This window comes from Hordeum vulgare, chromosome 2H (genome assembly GCF_904849725.1).
Source record: "Hordeum vulgare subsp. vulgare chromosome 2H, MorexV3_pseudomolecules_assembly, whole genome shotgun sequence".
Taxonomy (NCBI): domain Eukaryota; kingdom Viridiplantae; phylum Streptophyta; class Magnoliopsida; order Poales; family Poaceae; genus Hordeum; species Hordeum vulgare.
Window position 1 is genome coordinate 10,668,541 of NC_058519.1, and position 18,629 is coordinate 10,687,169.

General features: G+C 45.8%; 2 protein-coding genes and 1 long non-coding RNA gene across 7 annotated transcripts; 2 read left to right on the top strand and 1 right to left on the bottom strand.

Moving 5' to 3' along the window:
* Nucleotides 1-3,427: 3,427 nt before the first annotated feature.
* On the bottom strand, nucleotides 3,428-5,668 carry LOC123429134. Its single transcript, XR_006622623.1, has 4 exons — nucleotides 5,374-5,668; nucleotides 5,088-5,270; nucleotides 4,032-4,988; nucleotides 3,428-3,754 (listed from the first exon to the last, which is right to left on the bottom strand). It is a non-coding gene; the product is annotated as an uncharacterized LOC123429134 (long non-coding RNA).
* Nucleotides 5,669-6,076: 408 nt separating this feature from the next.
* LOC123429135 (heat shock protein 90-1) lies at nucleotides 6,077-8,867 on the top strand. The gene is made up of 2 exons (XM_045113197.1): nucleotides 6,077-6,456; nucleotides 6,587-8,867. The coding sequence occupies exons 1-2, from the start codon at nucleotides 6,301-6,303 to the stop codon at nucleotides 8,579-8,581; spliced, it is 2,151 nt and encodes a 716-aa protein (XP_044969132.1). The 5' UTR covers nucleotides 6,077-6,300; the 3' UTR covers nucleotides 8,582-8,867.
* Nucleotides 8,868-10,732: 1,865 nt separating this feature from the next.
* LOC123424395 (protein NONRESPONDING TO OXYLIPINS 2, mitochondrial-like) lies at nucleotides 10,733-13,642 on the top strand. Of its 5 annotated transcripts, none has more exons than XM_045108003.1 (4): nucleotides 10,764-10,906; nucleotides 10,983-11,095; nucleotides 12,444-12,512; nucleotides 13,319-13,642. In XM_045108003.1, exons 1-3 carry the CDS (start codon nucleotides 10,764-10,766, stop codon nucleotides 12,461-12,463), a joined length of 276 nt encoding a protein of 91 aa, XP_044963938.1. In that variant the 3' UTR covers nucleotides 12,464-12,512; nucleotides 13,319-13,642. The 5 variants fall into 5 exon arrangements, with proteins under 5 accessions (XP_044963934.1, XP_044963935.1, XP_044963938.1 ...); XM_045108002.1 differs by lacking the exon at nucleotides 13,319-13,642 and adding an exon at nucleotides 12,924-13,219; XM_045107999.1 differs by lacking the exon at nucleotides 12,444-12,512 and having other exon boundaries at nucleotides 10,733-10,906.
* Nucleotides 13,643-18,629: the final 4,987 nt, after the last annotated feature.

Consider the following 18,629-nt stretch of genomic DNA (forward strand, 5'->3'; position numbering starts at 1 on the left):
GTCGTGTTGACCGGCTGGCCTAAAGAGTCTTTTTTCCGCTCTCCTGATCCGGGTTTTCTCTCTTTTGTCGGTCTCTTGATCGGCGTTCTTCCTTTTTGGTTTTCCGGTCTAAGATCGGTTTGCATCGCCCGCCGCCGCCATCGACCACCGCGCCTCTACATCGACCCGGCGGCCTCACGCGACGCGGCCGCCCCTCCCGGTCGTCAACAACACGTCTTCCCGTCGTCGCACAGGTCTCCATTTGTAATGGGTTATGACCCTCCCACTAGGGCTTCAGCTAATGTGATGCAGATATACAGGTTGTTCTATAGGGAGAACACGAACAAGCTAAAAGAGTAAGCACTCAGCAAGAAAACCAAGCACAGTTTACTTTAGCTTCGCATGACAATGATTTTACAATATAGTGCTTTGTTGACAGTGAAAACTGATGTATTCTAATTTACGCATCATGTGGATAATTAGCCAAAACCCAAAATACATGGACATCAGCGGACAACAGCTACGGGATATGCTACGTGATAGCGGCGAGGTGGATAATGTGTTCATCACTTTGACAATGAGGAGGTACCAACAGATGGATATAGCGTTTGCTGCTGCCAAAGGGGAAGGATGCTGGAGGAATTTCTTAGAGCCAGACTTTGTGGTGAGGAACATCTTTCTAACTGATTGTTGAATAATATGAGTTCGCTTTCAATTCGGCCATGTATCTAATCATCAGTCCAAACAAATTTTGCAGAACCATGTTAGCCGAGAAGACGACATTTCGATGCTGAGATATATAAAGGATATTTTTGTAGGGCCTCATATAACTTATGAGGTTAACAAGTGTACCGAGGTGACATTTATACAAACAAGCAATTAACCAATGACTATTATATATTCCTTTCGTGTTCATAACTACACTGTTTGTCTACTGTTTATCATAAAAAATAGATTGTTCTTCCGGTGAAATTTGATTTTAAATGGTCTACCTACATTTGGGACTTCCCAAAGGCAAAGATTTTTGTCCTTGACCCAACAATGAACAATGGGGACGAGTCTGACAAGGAAATTCAGCTAAGGCACCGGAAGGTGGCAGATGAGCTTCACAAGGCTATTGAGCTATGCATTAAGTCATTCTTCGCTGGATGGGAGCCAGACATGAGGTTGTGGAATACCTGCTTTCCAAAAAGCCTGGTCACAGGAATATGCAAGAAGTACTGATCTTTTCTTTTCCGTATAAGTAAAAAAAAATTATCATCAAGTAGTCGAAGAAGAAGTTGCTCACATTAGTTTACATTTAATATAATTTCAGGGAGGACATTGGAATATATGCTACTCACTTTTCAAGGAACTGGATGGGAACAAAGCTAAAAAGGTGCATGAACCCGGTAATATTTCTAAACCATGGATACTATTGAAAAACAAACTGAACTGACACTATAGAGGCGGACCAAATAAAACAAAAAATCATTGTGTAGGGGGATGGTGTGATGCATGCTAGGATGAACCTGCTTGTTGATCTTCTTGGTACTGAAGGAAATATTGGGCATCTTCCTAAGAGGTACCAGGATTGTCTCTTTCCAAAGAAGGACAAGCAGATTAACTGAGGTTTCAAGACCGTGTTTTGCTGGGTCTACATGACTCATTTTAAGTACCTATGTTTGAATTCCCAATACCACCACTAGAACTTAAAATCCTTTTCATTTGGACTTCTATGATGTAATTCGAACTAGTTAGCCTTGCTGGTGTGAACTTGCTAAGTTATCTGTTATGCTGAACACGTGTTTGTTTATAGGCAACATATCTTTTGAATCCACTTGCAAATTTACAAGGGTTAATCATCACTTGCAAAGTGTATTCTTTGTTGTTGCCTTCTTAGCAAATGAGAAAAAAGAATCATACATTTGGTTATTTCAGAACTTCCTAAAAGCAATGGGAGGGGTAGCACCTAGACTTATCATAACAGATGAGGCCGGTAGCATGAAGATTGCTATTGACAAAGTTTTTCCAACCACTACGCATCGGTTGTGTATGTGGTATACAATGGAAAAGCTGCCATCAAAGGTTGGACCTTTGATTAGAGAGGGTCCAGAATTTTGGAAGAGGCTGAACTCATGTGTTTGGGGTTCTGAAACTACAACTGAGTTTGAGTGACAATAGAATTCTGTCATTATAGATCTCAGGTTGGAAGAAAATGAGTGGTTTGCTAAGAGGTTTAGTATTCGAGAGACTTGGATACCGGCCTACTTTATGGACATATCTCTAGCAGGCATTCTCAGAACCACTTCAAGGTTCGAGAGTGCAAAATCTTTTTTTAACCGTTTCATTCACCGAAGGCTCGCTTTTGTTGAGTTTTGGCTTAGTTTTGACACAACTCTAGAATGCCAACGTGAGGAAGAATTGATGGCAGACAATAGAAGTATACACACCACCCCACAACTATTAACACCATGGAGAATTGAGAAACAAGAGAGCGAGGTCTTCACATATGAGGTGTTTGAGAAATTTCAGCATCAAGTTATTGCTGCTAGAGACCACTCTTGTGTTCAGGATATTACAACAAGGTGAGGGGGCTGAAAATTATGACTCTCAGATGTGGGTCTGGTAAGGTTAGGGAGGTCTTCCATGACATGACAACCATGATAGCAAATAGTTCGTGCAAGTTATTTGAGTCAAACGGAATTCCGTGCCGCCATATTATCCAAGTATGGAGAATTAAAACCAAAATGAGCTTCCCAACTACTACATTATGAAAAGATGGCAGAAAAGGTGCAAAAGGTAGTAAAATGCAAAACTATTTACTTCTGATTGTTCAAAACAATATGAATAAAAAAAGATAATTTTTTTACAAGGAGAGTGTTTTTGATGAACAAGAGAATTTACTAGAACATACCAGAGCGGATGATTGTCAAAGTTGACTTGATTTCTAACAAATATATGAACACCACTCAGCGGATGATTGTCACATTTTTTGTTATGTTAAATAAATTCTTTGCTCAGACCTGCATCATACCATAGCACAAAATGCAGTTTGTCAGTATACTTGTAATTCACAGAATTTTCTGAATAAGTCGCTGAATTTTTTCAACACATATGGAGCCTAGTCACTGAAGTTTGTGATTGTTCAGGATATTTCGGACAGTGAGTTCTTCTTTTAGTTTAGATATCAAAACTGGAGAAAGCCATCCCAGCACGGTTCTGCAAATCAAAAGCTTTACAATCACAATATGTGCTTTGTTCACTTGAGTGAGAAAAACACTGTTTTTTCTTCATCACACAAGTTCAGAACAAGACTAGTCACTGAATTTTGTGGCAACAGCAAACAAGATGTTTTAACAAGGAAAAGGCTCAACCAAAGCCTCTGGTCTGAACAAGCTTGGTAAGGCATATCACGTATTGGTAGATAATTTAGAAAAGAAAAGATACACTTAGAAGAATCTCGCATGATGTCATTGATTTAGGTGCAGATAATGATACAATTTTTTCATATGAGCATAGCATCAGCACATTTTGTACAGGCTACAGGGTACAGGCTACAGCCCATAGGTTTCTATGGCCGGCGGGGGAGGCCATCCAGCCCGGCGTAGCACCTCATCAGACTCGTCGTCATCACCGCGGAACGATGTCGGTTGTCATGGTCGCCGTTAAGACGACCGGCCAGCCGGGGTCTAAGTGACAATCGAGCCGTTGCTGTCGCTACGTGCTCGCCTTCGGCAGAAAATCGAGGGAATCATCTGGGCGTTGCCATCGTAGGAGGACTTGGGATTGGAACCTGATTTGGGAGCTCATGGGGAAGAAATTTTTTACTCGGTGAAACATGAGGCGAAGGATTTAGATCGAGAGGCTGAGAAACAAATGGATACACGGATACATATAGCTTTCGGATTCACAAGATATGTTGCCTTGTTTATATTGTTAAATCATGCCAACATAATAATGCATAATAGTGTCAGTCAACTAAAACAAAAAAAACAGGATCACATGGTGATGACGGGAAACTAACATTTGATATTCACCGTATATATAACATGGTGAATATTAGAAAATACCTTATAAACTTCTGCCAGGTCGTCGATTAAATCTTACACCAGAGTCATAGGCAAAACGATATATACGATTGGACTGGACCTGGCACAACCTGGTTGGATAATAAAAAATGAACCATTCCGTTCTAAAATGTCGGCCGCATTAACAGACTTGAACAACACATATAATAAATGGGAATATAACGAGAAGCAACATGAGGGGGTAAATAAAAATGGGTACTGCAGAAATGTTTTTGTCCCAAGATTGGTCTGAATACAGGTGTATGTAATATGCGTATATATCATGATAACAAATTGCAAATGCTACACGGGTCAAGTTAACACACGATTTTTTGAAACATTTCATAGAAAGCAAATGTTTGTAATATATATACTGGAATTTGAATCTCAATCACGACTAGAGTTGTAAATTAACTGATAACGGGCAGGGAACAACATGCATCGAAAAAGGTCATAATGAATAGTTGATATGCGAAATCAACTCGAATTTGATACGGTGAACTCCAACATACCATACTATATTATAATGAGGTAAAGGAGTAACATATAATCATAATACAATCTGGAGAAGCGGCTTAGTGCATCAGCTAAACGATCACTAAAAACACGACCTGACTAGGGAGTCAACACATAGGCTAGGACTGCTGCTAGAGTAACAACTGAAGAAATAGAGGCCACACACAGCTTAGTGTGAAAATCCAACCTCCTGGCCATCTTAATTTCATTGTCCACTATAATGTTCTTGAGATTGATGACAACCTGATCGTGCTCAGACTCCATCTTGCTTCTCTCAGTCCAGAGCTCTAGGTAAACCTGGTTCATTTCCTTCTTCTTGGCATCCAACTCATCTGATTTATCGCGGTACATAGCAACTTTACCCCATAGGTGCATTATTGAGCGTGTAAGAACATGCCCCCATGGTTCGTCAATTCACTTCAACCAGCTGCATCTCTCGTTCCCCTGATAATTTAATTTTTTCTTCAGATATTAGTGATTTCACAATCTAGCGAAGCTGATTAAATAACAAACTAAATGAAACAGCACAAGACAAAAGCTCACATGGTGAGGGCATCCAAGAAACCTCCTCCCAGTGGCCGCGCTTGCGTAAGCAACCTTTCTTGCTGGATTAAGTTTGTGATGGCATCTGTGGTTAGAGGAAGTGTCTATACCACAGATATCTGGATCCAGGAATTCGTCTCGAATATCAGCCCCACCAAGCTCAACATCCAAAAACCGAACAGGCTGCGTACAAGTTGTGAATCAATTAGGAGGGACGGGATAATACGGAACACAACAGGTCAAAAAAAGGGGGATTGGGATGAAGTGTGTGTGTGGAGTTCAAAACCTGGAGAGATGGGGCTGATTCAATGCTTTCATCGACCAGATCCATGATTGAGCTCCCTCCTTCCCCTGTGTAGCAGCTAAGACTCGCCGGGGGCGGGTAATCCAACGGGGTGCTTCGCGTCTTCGTCACGGGGCTGATGCACTAAGCTGCTTCTCCGGAGTGGAGCTGGATCGAAAGAATGGGGATTACGAGCTGCTCTAGGTGGTGTTCCTCTTGTGACCGGATAGAGAAAAACGAGATAGAGGGTGATAATGGGCGGTGGTGGGGGGGAGAGGGGAGGACACGTCTGGCGATGAGAAGTGGGGCCTACGAGTAAACATGGAATACCGGTGGGGAGGGACACAGTGAAAAAATGATATACAGATTAATACGAGGACAAAGACCGACAGTAGTGGGGCACTGGCTGTACGTTCGTGCATGCAGCCCATATCCCCACGAGCGGACCAGCGGACTGGATTACTGGATTGCCGTTGTGCATGGAATCGTTGTTGTTTTTGCTAAGGTCTGCTGTATGTCTCTCTCAGGAGAAAAAAAAGGTAATCGTGGAAGCTTCGGGACACCGCTAGGCAGGCCAAGGCGAACCGCCTCGGCGCAAAGGAACGGAGCGGGAGGAGAGAGAAGAAGAAGAAGCCCCACGAACCTTCGGGAACCCCCACGAACGCGCGCCCAAACTCCCGCCGCTCACAGCGAGCTCGCGCCCGCGCCCGCGCCCGCGACCCACCGAAGGCACCAGAACACCGGCGAAGCCACCACCCACACCCTATAAATCATCCCGGTCGCCACCTGTTCGTCCATCTGTCTGTCTGTTCCCAAATCTCTTCTGTCAGCGCAACAAGCAAAAAGCAAGCACCGCGATCACCACCGCAGCGAGGAACCACCAGCCCCAATCCATCTTCACCCTTGGAGAAGTAGCAGCAGCGGAAAGCCATGGCGTCGGACGTGCAGATGGGCGGCGGCGCGGGGGCGGAGGCGGAGACCTTCGCGTTCCAGGCGGAGATCAACCAGCTGCTCTCGCTCATCATCAACACCTTCTACTCCAACAAGGAGATCTTCCTCCGCGAGCTCATCTCCAACTCATCTGACGTACGTGCCTTCTTCTTCCCTCCTCTGCTCTGATTCCTCTGCTTGTCTGCCTTGTTGTTTCGTCGTCACAGATGAGATGATTTGGTTGCTCACGCGCGCCCGAATGCTTCTTTGATTGCTATGCTTGCAGGCGCTTGACAAGATCCGGTTCGAGAGTCTGACCGACAAGAGCAAGCTCGACGCGCAGCCGGAGCTCTTCATCCGCATCGTCCCCGACAAGGCCACCAAGACGCTCTCCATCATCGACAGCGGCGTCGGCATGACAAAGTCCGACCTTGTCAACAACCTGGGCACCATCGCCCGCTCCGGCACCAAGGAGTTCATGGAGGCGCTGCAGGCCGGGGCGGACGTGAGCATGATCGGCCAGTTCGGGGTCGGCTTCTACTCGGCCTACCTCGTCGCCGAGAAGGTCGTGGTCACCACCAAGCACAACGACGACGAGCAGTACGTGTGGGAGTCGCAGGCGGGCGGATCCTTCACCGTCACCCTTGACACGGAGGGCGAGCGGCTCGGCCGCGGCACCAAGATCACGCTCTTCCTCAAGGATGACCAGCTCGAGTACCTGGAGGAGCGCCGCCTCAAGGACCTCGTCAAGAAGCACTCGGAGTTCATCAGCTACCCCATCTACCTCTGGACCGAGAAGACCACCGAGAAGGAGATCAGCGACGACGAAGACGAAGATGCCTCTGCCTCGGACAAGAAGGAGGGCGAGGTCGAGGAGGTCGACGACGACTCCGAGAAGAAGGACAACGAAAAGAAGAAGAAGAAGGTGAAGGAGGTGAGCCACGAGTGGGTGCAGATCAATAAGCAGAAGCCCATCTGGCTGCGCAAGCCGGAGGAGATCAGCAAGGACGAGTACGCGTCCTTCTACAAGAGCATCACCAACGACTGGGAGGAGCACCTCGCCGTGAAGCACTTCTCGGTGGAGGGGCAGCTGGAGTTCAAGGCGGTGCTCTTCGTGCCCCGCCGCGCCCCCTTCGACCTCTTCGACACCCGCAAGAAGATGAACAACATCAAGCTCTACGTGCGCCGCGTCTTCATCATGGACAACTGCGAGGAGCTCATCCCGGAGTGGCTGGGATTCGTCAAGGGCGTCGTCGACTCGGACGACCTGCCCCTCAACATCTCCCGGGAGACGCTGCAGCAGAACAAGATCCTCAAGGTCATCCGCAAGAACCTCGTCAAGAAGTGCATCGAGCTCTTCTTCGAGATCGCCGAGAGCAGCAAGGAGGACTACGCCAAGTTCTACGAGGCCTTCTCCAAGAACCTCAAGCTGGGCGTGCATGAGGACTCGCAGAACCGCGCCAAGCTCGCCGACCTGCTCCGGTACCACTCGACGAAGAGCGGCGACGAGCTCACCAGCCTCAAGGACTACGTCACCCGGATGAAGGAGGGGCAGAAGGACATCTACTACATCACCGGCGAGAGCCGCAAGGCCGTCGAGAACTCGCCCTTCCTCGAGCGCCTCAAGAAGCGCGGCTACGAGGTGCTCTTCATGGTGGACGCCATCGACGAGTACGCCGTCGGCCAGCTCAAGGAGTACGACGGCAAGAAGCTCGTCTCCGCCACCAAGGAGGGCCTCAAGCTCGACGAGGAGACAGAGGAAGAGAAGAAGCGCAAGGAGGAAAAGAAGGCCGCGTTCGAGGGCCTCTGCAAGACCATCAAGGACATCCTCGGCGACCGGGTGGAGAAGGTGGTCGTCTCCGACCGCATCGTCGACTCGCCCTGCTGCCTCGTCACCGGCGAGTACGGGTGGACGGCCAACATGGAGCGGATCATGAAGGCGCAGGCCCTCCGTGACAGCAGCATGGGCGCCTACATGTCCTCCAAGAAGACCATGGAGATCAACCCGGAGAACGGCATCATGGAGGAGCTCCGCAAGCGCGCCGACGCCGACAAGAACGACAAGTCCGTCAAGGACCTCGTCTTGCTGCTCTTCGAGACGGCCCTGCTCACCTCCGGCTTCAGCCTCGACGACCCCAACACCTTCGCCGCCAGGATCCACCGCATGCTCAAGCTCGGACTCAACATCGATGATCAGGCCGATGCCGAGGAGGAGGACGCCGACATGCCCTCGTTGGAGGAGGAGGGCGCCGAGGAGAGCAAGATGGAGGAGGTCGACTGAACCTGAACATGAACCTGAAGAAGATGAAACAAACAGAGTCTGTCTGTCTGTCGTGTGTCTGCCCATGGTTAGAGTTGAGTTCTGGTGGTCGTTTGATCGTTGCGTGTCCAGTTAGAAGTTGTTATTAGAGTGCCAGTGTCGCCGTGTTTGATTCTCGGGGTCAAATGTAAGTGTTTCACTCATTTGGTGTCGTTTGGCGATGTACTGTGGAATGTAAGAAGTGAAGGAAGTTTGTTCCCATTTCTGGGCAGACTCTGAAGAACAAGAGAAAGGTTTGGGTCTGAAACTTTTTGTGCTCTTCGGTGATGTTTTGGAGCTGAAGCTGCCCTTTGAAACAAATTCGAGTTAGACATAAGTAAGTTTTTCTAAAGAAAGTTCTTGTGTTTGTGCCTGAATTGAATTTGCATCGCATCTATCTTTGAGGAGCCGATCTTTGAGATGTGTCTTGCTTCAGGCTGGTGATGACAGTAGTAAGTTTCTTCGCCTGTGGTCGATTTCTCAACAAGGGGGAAACACTGTTCTTATGTGATACACACTAGTATCCCTTGATTTCTAACTATAAGTTTTTTTTAGAGTTTTCAGGTACTCTATAAGTTTGTTCCCTTTCAGGTATTAATATATTTTAAAATATAAATATATTTATTTTGCTCTGTATGTAGTTTTATAGTTAAATCTTCATAAGACTTATATTGAGTAACGGAGGAAGTAGAAGTCTGATCTCAACAAGGGAGTAGAAGTCCGACGAAACATTTTTTTTTGTTCTTGTGATGTCTTAGATTGAAATCTATTACTCACTTCGTGTCTTGAGGGTGTTGGGATGTAAAAATCAAGGGAATTTTGAAGAAGAGTTTAAGTCTGAAACTTTTTGTGCTCTGCTCTGATGTTTTGAAACTGAAAAAAGAGAGGAGTTTTCTTGGGTTCTCACTATCTGTGAGATGTTGTGTTGTTTCAGTGTGACAAGTATCGAGTTACTTCAAAAAGAAATGGCAGCAAAGGATCTGTGACAAGTACTGAGTTTCCGTGTGTTTTATAGCTGAAATTGCGTGCCATCCAATTCAGAGTCCAATGTGAGATGTGACTGTGAGCACTTAGCCGCTGTCACTTAACCAGACAGTTGAAGCTGAAGAAAGTTTACTGAAAAGGTAATTTGAGTCGGTCGATTCTTTCCCGCCATTGGATGCAAAACGAACATCCAGAAATTCCCATGCCTTCTTCCAATCTTTCCCTCCAAAACGAACAGCCAGATCCTTTCTTCAACCTCCCTACCGCGGACTACCCGCAAACTTGCATCCTCCCCACATCCCTAAGATAGATGATGGGGTTATTTGTCATCTTAATATAAACCCAAAGGCTTTTCTTAAAATCCAGATGGCTTACATTTAGCTATTGTGAATTACTAAATTTACGTGTGCTGACTTTGTGAATTTGTCAGGTGCGACATACACATTGACAATGGAATTTTAAGGAGAATTGACATGGTAGCCGAGTACATTGTATGACTTGGAAGATGTAAAGTTTTTCTCCCTTAGTTGAGAGGCAAAAATGTTGGATTTTGTTCCAGCAATGCCCAAGATTGTACAGGTAACTAGAAACAAAAGGATCTAAAAAAATTATCTGCTTGCTCGTGGTGAACAAACAAAACGTGATGCGTGGTGCGACGTCGGTCATTTGTGTTTGTTTGTGTTACGATTATTATGATTCTATGAATCCAATATTATAGCATTACTACTCGTTGTGAATAAATTATTCGTTGGTGCATAAATTATACTTTAGCTTTATCCAATGGATCGCGTAGGAGTCCATACACCACCTCAAGTCGCTCATCGCAGGCAAGTATAGAAAAATGAAGACCGGAAAATTCGGAGTTTTTGACAGACCGTGGATGAGATACAAAATCTAAATTGTATGCTTTGAATTTTTTACAAAGAGTATTATGAATTTTTGAATAAAAACACGAATATTTTTGGAAAGAAGGAGTAAATAGTTTTACTTTTTTTTTAGGTGAAGCAAATGGTTTTACATTCCCCAAATTGCGGCCCGGCGCGTTGTCGGCCGATAATGGGCCAGTAGGCACAGAAGTTGACTCTGGCGGTGGGCCGGGAATAAGAGTGGGCTTTAAAGGTTCCGCTAGGGTTTAACGCTCACGACGCCGCCGCACGCTCCGAGAAGGAGAAGAAAAGAAATGGCATCCTTGGCCCGCGCCGCCGCCACCGCCGCGAGAGCGGCCCTCCGCCCGGCGCCCCTCGCCGGACGCGGCCTTGGCCTCGGCCTCGGCTCCTCCCTGCCGTCTCCCTCCCCCGCACGAGCCGCCCGCATCCTCCGCAGGTATGTTGCTAGGTGCTCCAGTAGATGGATGGATCGATGGGCGTGGCTGTGTGTGTGACATGGAGGTCTCCTGCAGGTCGGCGGTGGCGGGGCTGGATACGCTGCTGCCCCTGCACACCGCGGTGGCGTCGGCGCGCCTCAAGTCCTGCATCGCCGTCGACTCCACCTGCTGGTGCTCCCTCTCCCAAGGTATCCCCCCCATTTTCAGTTTCTCTGGTTACCCACACTTACATTAGCTGGATATATGTCAGTCTCAGATTAATTTATATATCCACTGAAAACAACACTGTAAGATCCTGGAGTTTGTCACTTGCAACTCACAACCCAATGAAATTTCTGTGCATTAGTTTGTGTTTGGTTTGGTTAATTTTATAGTACGTAGGACCATGTGTTTTCTTTGCTCGACTTTATCTGTCGGTGACAGCGTATTCATGGCACCGTGCAGTTTTAGTAAGCCGGGTGCTTGATAGTAGAAAAATCAATCCGAGGTGCTGTACCTCTTGATCTTCATAAATCTGATCAGTTAAGGATCGATGTGTAGCGATGGACAACGAACTTCATCAGCATAGTTTTTTAAATTGCGGTAGTATCAGATCCTTGATTTTCATGGATCTAGATACCTGTATATTTAATACCTTTTTTACTTGATGATTTTGTCACATTTCTTGGAATGGATCCATGGGTGCCTTACATTTTGGATTTGAGTGAGTAGTGTTTGGTTGTTGTGGTATCCGGAAGGTTACCTAAGAATATCCATGTTGTGTCACTTCACCTAGAGACAACACCAAAAGTAACATCTGCAACCATTTGTGCGTGTCCTTGTTCGCATAGTTTTTTTTCCCTACCACGCGTACCCTTCTAACAGTTCCTCACCATGCTTTCTCTTGTACTTCACCCAATCACTCCCCCAACTAGGATTCCGGGTGACATGGCAGGAAAACGGTGGTCTATGCATCCACTATGGGAGAGACCTAGTTACCAGAAAATAAACTTTATTCCTTTGAAACAACCTGCTTCATCTCTTGGGGCAATTGCTAATGTAGGGGCTCACTGCCGATTGTTTTAGTGAGTGTTCTGTAGACTATTGATGTCATATACTGAGGTTGACGATCTATATGGCATGTTTACACTAAGAATTTTGTCATGGTAGAGTAGTAATTTTGATCTTCCTGAGCTCCATCAGGTAAGTCAAACAAATATGTCATCCTGGCTCGGCAGCATTTGGCAGCAAGGACAGTATTTTCAAGTCTTTTGCCCCCCAAATTTAGTTCTCAGTAATGCTGATCATTTCTTTAACTTTGGACATTCGTTTGCATATAAATTGCTGCTAGTTTTGTGTGTCAGTAATGCATATAAATTGCTGCTAGTTTTGTGTCAGTAATGCATAATGAATATTGAGGTCTTGCTTGGTAGACCAGACTCCTTCGATACAACCAGGAAATATCAAATTGCTCAATTAATGCTGCTAAGTGGTTATTCTCTGTTGTTTCCTTTTGAAAAGGCTGGGGTATTTATCTATTGACTATGGTTGTTATAGGTTTTAAAAAGCGCGTCTGATCATGGTTAGGAGCTGTGCAGCTGAGAAGTGAAGACACCAAGTTAAAAAGAAAGTGCATATGTTTGCTGATAGTTCTTAGACATGTGTCCCATCTATTTTGCCATTGCTCTGGATGAATGTACTCTTAACAAAATAATGCATAAAAAGTACAGCTTGTTTTGTGTGTTGTATGTTGAATACTGTGGTCTTGCTTGGTTGACCAGACTTCTTTCATACAACCAATAATGCTTATCAAATGTTAGTTTTGTGTGCCAGTAGTAACATATTGAATATTGAGGTCTTTATTGGTAGATTAGACTCCTACACAACCAGGAAATATCGCATTGATCATGTATAGTTACTAAGTGAATTGAACATGAGATGTTTGTAGTTAGCACCAAGTGAATTGAAATGCTTATTCTCCGCTTTTTTCTTATTGGAAAGGATGGGGTATTTATCTATTGACTATGGTTGTTTTAGGTTTTAAAAAGCGCATCTGATCATGGTTAGGAGCTGCACAGCTGAGAAGTGAAGACACCGAGTTAAAACCAACGTGCATTTGTTTGCTGATAGTGCTTAGAACATGTATCCCATCTATTTCGGCCATTGCTCTCGATGAATGTACTCTTATAACAAAATAATGGAGTGTTGCCCCCTTTTCTCTGGGACCTTGATTTTTTCGTTGAGCCTGGAAAAACCTTGGAATGATATCGGATATCACGTTATTGCTTCATTATGAGCTTGAAATCAATCCTGTATTTGCTATAAGCTTGAAATCACCCTGTATAATTAGTCCTTGTCGACTTAACATGATGTACTGTGTTATTGTGTCATCTATTATTTGACCTGACCTGCTCTTACATTTCGTGATATAGGATACGCTTTGCCTTTGTGACAAAGAGCTGCACCTGAAGAAACCAATGAACATTAGGGATTGCAGACATTTCGGGCTGTAATAATTAGATACTTGTAAACTGACGGTGCATCCAAACCCGTTTAATTCTACAACGTGTACCGTCCATGTTTTGGAGCAAGTTTGTTTGATGCTGAAAGCTTATATGCCCCATGGGTTTTTTCTCTGTATCGTTTCAATTTTATCGGATGGCCCCGGAGGGATTGCCGCATGGGTTTTCTGCGGTTCTTCCTTGGTTATGCCTTTGAACCTTTCCTTGTGAAATTTGAAACCGGCTTCATGTGAATTGACTCAGAAACGTTATCCATTTGAGCCCTGTTTGTTTAGAGTTTACGTCCTCGGCCTTGTGATTAGTTGTACATATGTTTATTCTTTGAGGGTGCCAGTTTGCTTTGAGGGAGTGACACATTAGGCCCTGTTTGATAACAAAGCAGTAAAAAAACTAAAGTATTAAAAACTGCAGTAATTTTACGCGTAGATAGAAAATACCATGGTTTTAATATAACAACATTTTTTTTGCAGTATTCACAATGTAGAGAAACTGTTTGATTACGCCACATATTATTGTAAAATTTACTAGTTTGCAACTACAAGGGAAGAAGATAACGACGTCCCACCCCTTCTTTTTGCCTTCTTTGTTTTTAAAAAAGAGGTCTGGGGTTCTTCTTTTTATGCAGAGAAAAAACCACGGTTTTTCCAATACTGCAGTTTTAAAATCACAATTCTTAGAGGCAACCAAACACCTCATTGTAAATAAAACTATGATAATCTTCAAAACTGCAGTATTCTAAAAATACTACGAAAATTCTTTGTTATCAAACAGGGCCTTAACATTTTTTATAAGCCTGGAAGTATTCAAAGGGCCCATTACGCGTTGATGCTAACCGATTTTGCTGTTTGTTGGCTGTTTTAACAAACTTAACCAACTGTTGTTGTAAGGAAGAATGTGTGCCACTTTTGTTTTTTCATTGTGGCACTCACTCACTCACGTTGGTGTTGTCTGTCACTTTCTACGACCGCTGATGATCTTCTCTGCTGCTCAGTATGATGATGTGCTCATTGCGCTCCCGTTGCACATCAACCCGATCTCAAACTCTTTTGGGCGGTTTGAGTCTGCGCTCTATCTTGGTGAGCAGTAGGGAGTTGATGCACACCATCTTGACCATGTATGCGGGCCTCATGTGCGGTCCTCTTCACAGTGAGCATCTTCAATGGGGCCAAATCATCTCCATAGTTGAAGTGCGTCAGAATGAAGGACGTCGACATTTCATTGCTCCTTGCTATCCTACGGCCCTTGATCTCAGCGTGCTTCTGGGGGAGCTCCAGCGAGGCTCGTAGATATGACAACGGCTTGGAGAGCTACGTGCTTCTGCTTGCATACATATTCTCTGGACACATGTGGACAGAGGGGGGGGGGGGGGATGCTTTGGTGCTGCGCCACGCTGGGCGCGAGAAGCACCGCAAAATGTGATCTGTTAGTGCCATCCCATGTACTCATAGTCAAGCGCCATGGACATGGCACACATAGGCCGCAGCTTATGTGGAAACCAGAAAACATAGGCTAAGAAAAATCCCGAAAAATCAAACGAACAACCTTGCTACATGAGATCTTCCGGGATTTGCTCCTAGGCACGCCCGAGTATGCCCGCATGAGCAAGGAGAGCCCAAGCATGAGTGATAAATTCTTTCCACGAGGCGTCCATGTGTGCCATGATGACGTTGTCCGATGGTGCAGTGTCGATGATGGTCTCAACCCAGAATTCCGCCAGCCACCTTCCACCGTATGGCAGCATCTTCCTTGTCGAGATCCTTCCCTACCTTCAAGCCTTTGGCAAAGATGCTATCTTCATGAGATCTATCCTCATTGTTGTTCTTGTTATCTTTGAAATCAGTGACGACCTTAAGCAATTTATCTAAGTTGGATTGTCTTTACCCAGCAATGTGCTTCCTTCCAATATCATGCCAATCAAGACGAATGACATATCTGTGGAGTACCCAGGAAGCAACTCTAGAATAAAGAACATCAAGTAGGCACAATATTTGGTGATTTGGTCGCAACTTGCTCGTAATTATCCAGTTTCACCTTGTCTTTTTTGCCGTGCACCACTCTGATGATGTACCGCTGGCTCCACATGGGAAGATGCAATGCTCTAGTACTCAGTCGTGATGTGCCAAATAACATGAGAATTATGCATGGACACCGTTGAGATGCAATGCAGTGACACCGTTAGTTAGAGGACCGCCATTGCTACATTTTCACAAGCAAGAAGCTTTCTCAGCCCTGACCAAACCAGGAACCACTTGGAACGTCTTCTTAAAGAATGCCATTGAATGACACAGACATATTGGTATTGGGAGTCCTCGAAGCGCCTTGCTAAGACTCATACGGTTAATAATAAGGAAAAAAAAATTGCAAGCACACAAGATCCAATTACAGATATCTGTTCCATCTTATTTTGACAATATCCAAATGAACCTAATTAACTGCCAAATGTTTTCTTTGATTTGAGAACAAAAAACTTTGTAAGGGCATCTGCAATGCCGACCTCCCGCAACCGTCCGGACAGTGGAAGTCATCCAACACGATCCTCTATTGGTCCGCGGTGATGTCCTAACGCGTTTTTCTTAGCAAACCGGAGACAAACTTGGGGAAGGTTTGCGCGAGTCCGGACCGATCCCAAGTCCGCTTCTGACCGTCCTGGCACACCAACAACCCCTCCCCTCCCCCGCGCGCTTCCCATTCGGCGTCAGGTGCCCGCATTCGTGCTACTTTAGAGCGTCCGCTCCGCATTGAAAAGCTTACGCGGCTTCTCACTGGCGCCAGCAATGAAGCAACTCATCGGCCGAGGGCGCCGCCTGTGACGCGCCTCCGGTGTCCACACCTGTTCAATGCGGGACATGTGTGGCTGGACGGGGCGAGACGAATATCTACCACGCTCGTGCAACGCCCCGTTCGTCCGTATGCCGCCATTAAGCAGTCCCATCGACCGAGAAACCCACTTCAGCGTCAAGCATTGACGTCTCGTCTCATTGGAATCCACTATTTAAGGGCGACCACACCCGGCTATCTCCATAGCACAACACATCCTATCCACATCATCCTCCTTCCCTCCAAATCCCCATGACCGCCAGCGAGAAAGCACTGTGGGACAGCCTGTCGCCGAAGATGAAGCACGAGGTGGTCCCTTTGCCGTTGCGTGGTAGTGTCATCATGCCAAGCGGATCGATGACGGCTTGCCGTCCAGCTCCCTCGAGGTCTCCGACAACGAGGACAACACCATGATGGACTTGGGTTTTCATGAATCTGCCATGGATCCCACGCCTCCTGTGCACGCCGACATCACCATGGAGCAGGCGCAGGCGCACTTCAATGCGGCCATTGGGGAGGTGCAGCCTGCGCCGGCGCCTTTGTCGATGTTCCAAAATGTGCAGGAGGAACAACAATGTTGGAGCATATATCTCCATATGTGGTTTTGGTACTTGATGACAATTCCTATGGACTAATGGTTGCCTTAAGTTACATTTATAGGATTTGTCCATAGGCACTTCTTGAAGTCCATCTGTTGGGTTCAAGGAGTTTATATGATGACCAAGATGGTATTCAAGGTATTATCCAAAGAATGGTCATAGAGACACATGGTTGATCAAGATCTCAGACAAAGAGTAAATCAAGATGATCAACACACAAAGCGTACAAGATGTACCGAGAGGGATCAAGTGATCCCATGGTATGGATTTGTCCATAGGCACTTCTTGAAGTCCATCTGTTGGGTTCAAGGAGTTTATATGATGACCAAGATGGTATTCAAGGTATTATCCAAAGAATGGTCATAGAGACACATGGTTGATCAAGATCTCAGACAAAGAGTAAATCAAGATGATCAACACACAAAGCGTACAAGATGTACCGAGAGGGATCAAGTGATTCCATGGTATGGTAAGCATTGTCCATTACGTGTTTGTGTACTAACCCATGGTCTTCGTGAGAGTTCTATGTGGGGGTTAGGTGTGTTTACATGGGCTTGCGTCAAAGGGAAGATCTCATACAACCCATGGAGTATGACGTCGAGTTGTGATCATCATCAATGGTTGATCAAGATCTCAGACAAAGAGTAAATCAAGATGATCAACACACAAAGCGTACAAGATGTATCGAGAGGGATCAAGTGATCCCATGGTATGGTAAGCATTGTCCATTACGTGTTTGTGTACTAACCCATGGTCTTCGTGAGAGTTCTATGTGGGGGTTAGGTGTGTTTCCATGGGCTTGCGTCAAAGGGAAGATCTCATACAACCCATGGAGTATGACGTCAAGTTGTGATCGTCATCAAGATTGCGGTGTGCAAGTTCAAGTGGATCAGCACGAAGATAGCATGCTTGAAGCTTGCCGTTCATTATGGTGGCAATGGACTTGTGAAGATATGCTGAAGAGTGGCTCACCCATAGTGAGTATGGGGGAGCAATCAACTAGTCTTCATCAAGCCAACACAATCAAGAAAGATGGTCCATCTTGAGGAAGCCAAGATCATCATCATCTAGCTCAAGAGGACGAGGTGCAAGGTATAGGTTTGCCCTTGATAGGTTTTCTGGTTAGGATAGATTGTTGTTCTATCAAGGGGGGCTCTCAAGTGAGTAGCTTGATCGTATCGTTCGTTGAGAGCTCAAACCATTTGCATCCTTGCATCATATTCTTGGTTCTTATTTGGTGTTTCTCTTTGTGAGTTTTAGAGCTTATGGTCATCTTCATGACAAGCTCGATTTCATCGAAAACGAAGTCCATATGCAACTACTATGATGTTTTCGATGTTGGAGTTTTTGCCGGTTCTTCATTCTTAGAGGACTCACATCTTTATATCATTGGCATTTTCATAACCGCATGGTCTTAAGATAGCCCTTGTCGTCCTGAATCCAACAAGCTTGGGTTTGCTCGATTCGGAGCTCGTATGCGAAAGTTATGGTTGTTTCAGTGGCGAGCGGTAGTACCGCTGGACCTAGCGGTAGTACCGCTAGAGTTGGCGGTAGTATCGCTGGCCCAAGCGGTAGTACCGCTGGCTGGCGGTAGTACCGCCCCTGGTCAGCGGTAGTACCGCTCCAGGAGCTTAGTACCGCCTGCCTAGCGGTTGTTCGTGGACGGACCTTTTTGCGAAGACTTTCTTGGCGGTGGTAGTGCTGTTGCACTACCAGGGGCCCAGCGGTAGTACCGCTAGCTGGCGGTAGTACCGCTGGAGTGCCAGCGGTAGTACCGCTGCAGCCAGCGGTAGTACCGCTGGAGC